Source organism: Terrapene carolina, unplaced genomic scaffold (assembly GCF_002925995.2).
Source record: "Terrapene carolina triunguis isolate 2854851 unplaced genomic scaffold, T_m_triunguis-2.0 Scaffold96, whole genome shotgun sequence".
Lineage (NCBI taxonomy): Eukaryota > Metazoa > Chordata > Testudines > Emydidae > Terrapene > Terrapene triunguis.
In genome coordinates this window covers 72,099,329-72,109,068 of record NW_020664447.1, presented here as the reverse complement: position 1 = coordinate 72,109,068, position 9,740 = coordinate 72,099,329, and the positions used below count along the sequence as shown (strand labels likewise).

General features: G+C 45.7%; 1 protein-coding gene across 2 annotated transcripts in view; it reads left to right on the top strand.

Annotated features, from left to right (window-relative positions):
- The first annotated feature begins 1,646 nt into the window (after window positions 1-1,646).
- The window catches only part of PPP4R3A (protein phosphatase 4 regulatory subunit 3A), a 71,382-nt gene continuing 63,288 nt past the window's right edge, over window positions 1,647-9,740 (top strand). For both annotated transcript variants that reach the window (XM_024206003.3, XM_024206002.3), the window contains exon 1: window positions 1,647-2,222. In XM_024206003.3, coding sequence (XP_024061771.1) covers window positions 2,081-2,222 — 142 coding nt within the window. In that variant the 5' untranslated portion in view covers window positions 1,647-2,080. The remainder of the gene's footprint in view (window positions 2,223-9,740) is intronic.

Here is a 9,740-nt window from a genome sequence, read left to right as displayed (position 1 = left end):
CCAACAGCTACTGTACAACTCATAAGCTGTAGCTCTTATACCATACAGCAGCCTGCTTTGAGACCAACAAAGGGTGGGCAGGAGCTCATCACACCGGCACTCTCTCTCGCCATTGTTGATAACTTCAGAGTGAATTTAAAGTCTTAAGGCCCAATGTGGTGTTACTCCTGAATCTGGACCCAAACAGAGGTAGTGAAACAAAGGCAACTTTACATCACTTTGGTAGTTCCTCTAATATAGGGCCAGGCTGGGGGAGGGTAAAGTATTTCCCAGCACTATACCATTACAGTGTCATTATACACACTGAGCTTTGGGTTAATGAATGGCTCCTGCCCTGTGATGCCGAAATGAAACACTGCAATATAAGTGAAATATTATTTGTTATGGTTATTTGGCCCTCCTGCATACCCACTGTTATGTGGGGTGCTGCATGGGTGCCACCTTTTGGCTCAAAGGTAGGGTGCTGTGAGTAGGGCTACTGCTCTCACACCCCAGGTTGAAATACACTATGAAGGGTGGGGGTGGTACCCTAGTACCCAGGGGGGCTGCACCATAAAGAGTGGGGGTGGTGTGCAGTGATGTGTGGGGATGCTGGGCAATGGGCTTCTGCCTTTTCAGCCTGGGGTGCTGTGGGGTACCATTCTTTTACACCCTTAGGTGCTGTGTGGTGATCAATGGGGTGCTGCATTGTAGGGCTGGGCCCTGGCACTCCAGGGTGCTGTGTGGTGATTAGTGGGGTGATGTGTGGTCGTGGGTGGGGTGCCACAGTGATCAGTGGGGTGCTTCATGGTGAGGGGTGCTACCCTTGCCCCTCAAGCTATGGCCTGCTGATGAGTGGCCTGCTGTGTGGTTCAAGGTAGGGTGCTACTTGGGGGGTGCACACAGTTGGTGACGGAAGCGCCTGGGTGACACAGGCAGGCGCTGCTCTCCCCCCTAACAACCCCATCCGCTCCCTGAGCCCATGGCTGCCGCTGGCCCTTTAAATTCTGGCGGGCGGCCCGTGCCGCCGCTGGCTGGGAGACCCCGCGCCTCCAGTGAGAGGTGAAACCAAGATGGCGGCCGCGCACTGACTGAGGCGGAGACAGAGCCAGTGGGAGACGGACGGGCCTCGCCGCGCCTTAGCCAGCCAGCCCGGCCCGGGAGGGGCCTTGCCTGCCGGGCGCCCGGAGCGGAGCCGGCCGGACTAGCGCAGCGGGCCGAGGAGCCGGGGCTGAGCCGCAGCAGTAGCGGGAGGAGGAGGAAGAAGAATATGGCGGCGGAGCCGGGCTGGGAGTGAATCTGCCGCGAGCCCATGGGGAAGACGGGGCGCTGAGCCCGGCCGCCTTCGCACCCCGCTCAAGACAGGCAGCGTCCGCTGGCTGCCCACGAGCCGCGCCTCCTCTACCCCCCGCACGGACGAACTGCGAGCGAGGGGGCGTCGGGCCTGGGCAGCGCCCGCACAATAGAGCCGATCGCTGGGCAGGGGGTGAACTGACCCCGCTCCCTCCCCCTTACCGCCGATCTGCCACCACCCCTTGTCCCCTCTGCTGATCTAGCTTCTTCCTGTCCCCTTCCCCGGCCAGCACACTGTCCTCCCGGCTCACCCCTCTCCTGGCACCCCTGCTCTGCAAGCCCCATCCCCTGCCACCCTTTTCCCCCTGCTTTTCCCCCCCACCCACTTCTAGCCCCCATAGCCATCTTTCCTCTCCCATCCTCTCTTTACCTCTCCTTCACCATCCCTCCGCTAATACCTCTGCTCCCTCCCCACGCTGCCCCTTCGGCCTGTCCCTTTACCCCCGGCAGCCCAACTGCTCCCTAGGCTTTCCCTCCTGAATAACACCTCCCTGGTCTTCTAGCACGCCTCGTAAATAGCTTTCCTCCAACCACCCCCTTCCCCAGCACTCTGCTGTGTCTCCAAATATTGGGGATGAGGAGGAGACTGCCCCAGCAGTGAAGAATAAGGAGAGATCCGGGGTGTCTGTGAGGACTGCTACCCTCTTTCCTGCTCCGCTCCTTTGAGGGGGGCCTAGCCCCCCACCAACCTCCTGTTCCTTCAGGTGTCACAGGCCAGGGTGGTGGCTGTGGTGTGGCAGGCGGCAGGATGACAGACACCCGGCGGAGGGTAAAAGTTTACACGCTGAATGAAGACCGCCAGTGGGATGATCGGGGCACCGGACATGTGTCCTCTGGCTACGTGGAGAGGCTGAAGGGCATGTCCCTGCTTGTCAGGGCAGAGAGCGATGGTAAGTGTGTGAGAGCATGCCAGGTATTGGTAGTCATCTTTTCCCAATACACCTAAAAAAGAAAGAGGGGAACTGGCTTTGTATATCTGTTCCATGACACTATCGGCATAATTTGTATGCAATTCTGAAATGGGGGGAGGCAGCAGCTATGGTTAACTCTTGTTAGGCCAAGGGACAGGGTTGGAAGATTAGGACAAAGCTCTCCTACCCATCAGGTACAGACTTTGTGCATATTGGACACACAGACGTAATGGTGTGTACGAAATACACTTAGTCCACATTGTACACACTATATTGCACACCAGTATCCCGCTTCTTGGCCCCCCAAAATGATCTTTGCCACAAATACTACTTGGGATCTCTTCTTCAAATAATTGATAACCCCCAGATTAAATAAACTGCTCACAGTTTGGATTATATTTGTTGAACATAAAATATTTTAAAATTCTTTCAATGTAGTGTCTAATCTATTCAGCTCTCAGTAGTTTCAAATATATTTTTCACTCTTAAACATCCTTTAAAATACTTTTAAATACTATATGTATAGCCACACTTTATAAAATTGTTGATTTCAAGACTGTACAAAGAACAAAACAATATTGTCAGGATATATTTTAAGCAGCTAGAGTATTCTGCACTCCTGCTAAAACTGCTTTAGAATTACCCCTTAAATAATAAATTCACTTAAAACAAAGCATATCACTTGTTTTCCTCACATTGCAAGCATGTTTCTCTACAGATCACTACGTTATGGTAGGTTTTTTGTAAGAACTATCCATGATTATTTGATCAGTTAGTTAATGGTTGCTGTAGTTACTGTGGATTAAACTTCGAAGTATATCTGGCTTTATTTAGCACTAGTAGTATGAATGAAGTCTGTCATATCTCATTCAACCATATAGTTGCATATTTGGTGATGTTTTTCTGACCTTAGCTATTTCCAGGCTTTTTATCTTACATCTGGTTAGGGTGGATCATTCTTGCAGATTGCTGTCTACAATTGATTGTAATCTCCCCTCTCCCTCATGTTATTTGGCTTTCCTTTTGCTGATACTGAATGATAGAAAACTTCATTGAGGTCTCTTACTTAGTCGAGTCATTGTTGGGGAAAGTTCTGAGAACGTGCATTATAAGGAAATCCTAAATTGATATAGTAGGAATCAAATTTAGAAAATGATTATTATCAAAAACATGTTTAAATGCTAATTACATTGATTTGAGTCTTTTAAATTGCTAAATTATTAATAAATTATGAAAACCAAATATGTAATTGATTTTACGAAAGAAAATATCAAGACTGTTCTCCCCATTCTTTACAGCATGTCTTATTTCTTATGTAAGATGAACTCCTTGAGATGGCAGTGGCCCTTACTATTGAATTTAAGGGTGAAAGGGAGCATAGTGGGGGTGGGAGGTGCGAGGGGGCGAATCACCTTTGTAAACTGGCTTATTTTACACTGGTATAATTATAGCACTCACCACCGCCAGGACAGCTTTCAAGAGCTGAACAAATGAGTAAAGTACAACTGAAACATCAAATGAAAGAACGACATTTAAAAAACAAATATAGTGGTAATATTTTAAAAATATAATGATGTGGGTAGAATTTTTGAGTATAAAATGCTGCAGGTTGTAATCTGTCTGTCTGTTCGGGCTACACAGACTTCCACTGATTTCAGTGGGATTTGCATATGAAGATTGATTTTGGTAGTTTATTTGCTGTAAATGAGCTTGTTTAAATCTATAAAAGAAAGTGGAAGTATGAAGTATTGTAAGTGTTGCTTTAAGGTTTATCTAGGAGTTATTGAATTTTAAAGATTATCCATATTTTTAAAAATATTCAGCAAACTAATATTTTTACAAATTGAATAACTGAAATTAACATATAATAGTTTATTTAGCATGTACAGTTTATAGGATTATTAGATAATGGCAATGAGTTCCACATGTTGGTTTGCTTTTTTTGAGGAAAAAGTCAATTCTAAACTTGATGCCTTTTAGTTTCACTGCATGACCCCTTGTATTTCTGTTAGACAATAAAGGAGTGCCTAATTTCCACTCTTTTTATCATTCATTTTTATAAATAACTGTATCCTCTCCTCTCCTTGTCACATTACCTGAACAGTCCTATTCTTCATATGACAACCTTTCTATGCTTTTAAATTTTCATTGCTTGTTTCTGAACCTCTTTTATTTTTGTTGTTTTCTCTTTTGAGGTAAGGTGTCCAGAACTGAAAGCAATATTCCAGATGAGAGTATACCGTTCACTTAATGATACAAATATTTTCTATTTTAGGGATTGAGAAAATTATCAGGCACTTACTAGTATAAGGACTATGCTTATTTGCCTTGTCAGAATACACTGATTACCAAGCCATGCCTCCCCTTCTGCCTCGTCTTCTTCTGGGCAACACCTCCCTGCTGCTTGGGCCTGAAGACCCTAGCTTCCAGGTCACTGAATTCTGAATCCTAATTAATTCTGTGCCAGTCCTCCAACAAATACCAGTCTCTACCTACCCGCCAAACAGTGGCAGCAGACAGGTCTCCTCTGCCCCTGTTACAGAGGCAGGAAGCTACTTTGCCCCCCAAAGCAATGGTGGCACTGCTGCTATCTCTCAGCACAATTAGGAAGACATCACTGGTTTGACTTATACTTCCTCCCCATTTGGAAGGTTTTCTTTGTGATCACAATGGCTTGAAACTATTTTTTTTAAGTAAAGTTTAGGAGTCTGCTAAAGTTGATGGCACTTGCCCAGGAAAGTTTGGTACTCACTCTGGAGGAGCTGATTTTTTTTTTTTTTTATCTCCCCCCGCCCAATCCCATTCTCTGTACATCCTAATGCTGTTTTGATTGCCGCTAATCATTGAACTGATTTGTCTGTAGACCATGACTGGAGTGCATGGTAATGCCCGTTAGTGGTGCTGTTCTACCTGCCCTGATGTCTTAAAGGGTGATTTTTTTACTAGCCACAAAGAGATCTTGTGTGGCTCTGTAAGGCAGGGGTTCTCAACCTTTTTCTTTCTGAGGCCTCCCCCTCAACATGCTATAGAAACTCAAATGCCCAGTGTGGGTGGGGGGACTCGGGGCTCCGGGCTGGGGGGGACCCTTGGGCATAGGCATAGTTTGACTTCTATTTTCTTTGGGGTGGGGCAAGGGCCAGCTCTGCACAGTGGGGTCCAGAGAGGGAGTGCCACCTCCACTCCCGACTCACCTCAGGAGGTCACCCAGCCTGTCTGGGTTGTGGGGGGGGATGCAACCAAAAAATATAACCCAAAGGGGGGACTCAGCTTAAAAAGTTTGAAAACCACTTGCAGTGCAGGGAGAGGGGAAGCTAGGGGCTGAGTGCAGGCAGGGGGGTAGCTAAGGGTGCAAGGAGAGAGGGGTAGTTAGGGGCTGCGTGCTAGGAGTGCTCCCCTTGTGGTGGCTGTTTTCTTAGGGCTCTGCTGCCCTGGAGTCAGGTCCCCCTGCCTGGGCAGCTCTTACCGGTTGCATGAGCAGTCAAAGGGGCCTGGGAGCTGAGGAGCAGCCGCAACCCCAAACACCAGTAGCAGATGGGAATGCCACGGCTGCCCTCTCCATGGCACCACCAAGCAGAGGAGCATCTGTCCTGCATTGCCTGGCTCGGCTTCCCACCTATGATCTGGCCAGAGTACGGGGCCTGAGGAGGACTGGCGGAAGGGCGGGGGGAGCTGCCCCCGGGACAGCTCCACTCTGGGTAAGACACTGCAGTTTGGGGGAGGCAGCACCCCCCCCACACACACACACTCTGCTTCTGCCCACGGCGGGCGCCAGGGCTTGGGACTTCAGCCCCGTGCTACTCCTGGCCTCAGACCTGGGGGGGAGGGCATTGGGGCTCCCCCACCACTCCCGGCTTCAGACCAAGGGTGTGTGTGTGCCAGGGCTCCCGGCTTCAACCCCACGCTGCTCCCAGCTTCAGCCCCGCGCTGCTCCTGGCTTCAGACCAGTGGGGCGCCGGGGCTCCAGGCTTCAGACGGGGGGGGGGGGGGGGGTACTAGGGCTCCTGACTTCTGCCCTACATGGGGGCACCGGGGCTTGGGGTACCGGGTTTCAGCCATGAGGCCCTGTGGCCCCCCCAGAAAGGGCTTGCGGTTCCCTGGTTGAGAACTGCTGCTGTAAGTTTTCATCTTGCCTCAGAAACCAATTGAACAGCTGAGAAATTTGGGCGGTGGTACCACTATTGACTGGGAAATAAAAATTAAATAATTCTGTGGTAACACACTTCAGTCCTTTTGGGTAAAACTGGGAGTGATGGGTTGAAATTAAAAGAAACATTTAAGATGGAAAATAATGAGGTAAATGTTAACACATCTATTAGACTGTGAAATAGTCTCTCAAGGAAAGTAGTGTATGCACTGTAGTTTGTTCTCCTGTCATTGTGTGGACCCCTTATAAGAGAGCTTTTAATAGACAGAGCTACATGAATTCTATAACAGCAGACTTTACTGCAGAATCCGCCTTTTGCGCACACTTTCCTCCAGCATTATGCTCCTAAATTGAAGTTCTCATTTAAAAAAAAAAAAAAATAGCCCTCCATTGTTGTGAAGAAAACATTGCCACTTTTGCTTATGTTAATGATGAAGTATTTTCCCAAGTCTGCAGGCAGTCTGCACTAATAGTTGAGTAGTGTGAATTGCGTTGTTAACTAATTTTCATTGCTGGTCACTGGTAGCTGAAGCATCCAGCTAATTTTTAGGGTTGTGGGAGAAGCATGCATCCCCAAGTGCCACCTCCAGCCTCCCTTTCAAAACACAAAGAAGGACGCTGAGAACCACTGGCTTAACGTATTTAAAGTATGTTTCTTCCCTAAACAGTAACTCTCAATATGCTATGGTGGAGTTTTGTAGTTATTCTTGCTCGCTTCCCTATCAGAATTGTTTTGTTTTGTGAATCAAACCATTCCCACTAGACCCACTTCTGCAAAGCTGCCCTGAGCTGGGTTCTTTCCATCTCGCATACAACTCCCAGTACTAGAGGTTCTGTAGACTAAATTTTACTCTCCTTTCCACAGGTAACCCTGCTGTCTTCCTTCAGTGATGCCCACATAAACTCATTAGCTTTAAATGGGTTTGTATAGATGTCACTTAGTGCATCATTTGGCCTGCAGAATTTTTTTCTTGTGGTTATGTAAAAAATGCAGCTTGACTCTGAAGTTTTAAGATGAGTTTTCAGGGCAGGCAGTTCGAAAAAATGTTTAGAAAAATGAGCAAACTTCATATGGAGTCATTAGTGAACATGGAATCCTGCTGACATTTAAAAAAATTTGCTTTACAGGCTATAACCATTTTCAAAAAGTAGTGTGGATAAAGTCTTGGAGAGTATTCTAGGGGCTTGTCTACACGTACAACAAAGCAGTGCATCTGGTGAAGAGACTCTATGCCGACAACAGAGAGCTCTCCTGTCAACATAATAAAACCACCTCTGCCCGAGGCAATAGCTGTGCTTCTCCCGCCGACATAGCGCTGTCCACACCAGTGCTCATGTCAGAGTAACTTATGTCACTCGGGAGTGGTTTATTCACACCCCTGAGCAGCATAAGTTATGCTGACAAAAGCTGTAGGATACACATAGCCTAGGATAGCCCCAAGAAATGGAAGGTATATTTTACAAATTTATTAGACATGTCTAACAAGATTGATTAAACCCAACAAAACAATTTTTTAAAATGTTTTTAAGTATACTAATCAAAAGACCAGGACTGGAATCCAGTATTTTGAGTGGAGAATTTATATAGTTAAAAACAAGACATTTTATTAGCTGCAATCTGACCTATTAAATGAAGGTTGACATTGTTAATGTTTCTATTATCACTACCATACCTAACTATTATTTACTATTTTTACTATCCACAAATGTGCTTCAGGTTCCTGCCTCCAAAGAGCTTACTGTGTGGAAGCCTTATCCTGCAAAAGCTTATGTATATAAGTAGTGTTTTTTTCACGAGTAGTCTTATTGAGTTAACTACTAGAGTAGTTATTAACTTGAGTAACTATCCGGAATGTCAGGCCTGTTACAATATCCTCACAAGTCCATCATATTTCCTAGGTGGAGTGGAATTGAGGGAGGTCATGGGTTACAGAGAACTCATTTATTCATTCTTACAACAAAATGTGTGGTTTAAATGTTTTGAGTCTCTAAAAAGTGTGAAAACGCATACTTTTGTTAGGTGATACTGCATAAATGAGTAGGAGTGAGTTGAATCGTGAGTTTGGAGCCTTGACAAATAGACATTAGAAGGCTGTTGCAGGCATCAGGTACAGAATAGAAGAAAGCAAGATTTGTGATAACAGTAGAAAAGGGGTATAAAGACTGATCTTTTTGATAGTCTGGAAGGATGAGCCTGGAAGGAGGTTATGTCAGACATAGGCAAAGACTTTATTGTCTTAAGTATTTGTTTTGAATAATTTTTTCCGCATTCTGTATACTGTCTTGTCAATCATAGAAGTAATCACATGCACGAGGTCATCTTGCATATTCCCTTGACTTTTTTCAGGAATCCAGTATCTGTAGAATTTGTCCAAAAGGCATTCATCAAGACACATAGCTTGATGATTTCTAGTGGCTTTCAGTTCCACCATCCCTTTTGGAAGTTGTTTCCAAGTCTGACTGTGTCACTCTAAAGCAGGGGTCGGCAACCTTTCAGAAGTGGTGTGCCGAGCCTTCATTTATTCACTCTAATTTAAGGTTTTGCGTGCCAGTAATACATTTTAATGTTTTTAGAAGGTCTCTTTCTAGAAGTCTATAATATAGAACTAAACTATTGTTGTCTGTAAAGTAAATAAGGTTTTAAAAATGTTTAAGAAGCTTCATTTAAAATTAAATTAAAATGCAGAGCCCCCTGGACCGGTGGCCAGGACCCAGGCAGTGTGAGTGCCACTGAAAATCAGCTTGCGTGCTGCCTTTGGCACGCGTGCCATAGGTTGCCTACCCCTGCTCTAAAGCCTAGTATGTCTGTTTAATCAGTGTGAAGTGATGGAAGCTGCTACAAGCTCATGAGAGCTCTTTTTGTTTAAACTATCACCAGGTTCAGTCATCACTAGGATTTGTGATCCATTACGGTCAAATTTGTAAGTTTGCACCCATTTTGACTTTACAAATTACTCTGGCACAAAGCATGGGCTTTCAGTTACAGTAAGGTATGTATTTATGTCATGCCAAGAGCCCAAGACCGTTGTGATATCAGAGGTAACTCAACCAATTACCACCCTTACTCTACAGCTAATTTACATGCAACAGTTCAATTGGTTGTATGATGGAAACTGCACAGATGGTGGGTTACTTGTCCCAGCTGCTATCCTTACAGCATCCTTACAGCTTTCACGTAATACAAATTAACTTACATTGAACTCATTCCCAGCCATTGCTTTATATGGTACCCTTGCATAAGGGAATAAAAACCAACTCGGACAATGTTTCCCACTCCATATTGTAAAAGATATTTTCTTTTGATAATGCTGAATTGTTGCCTTTCCACAGTTAAAGGGGCACTGCACAAAAGC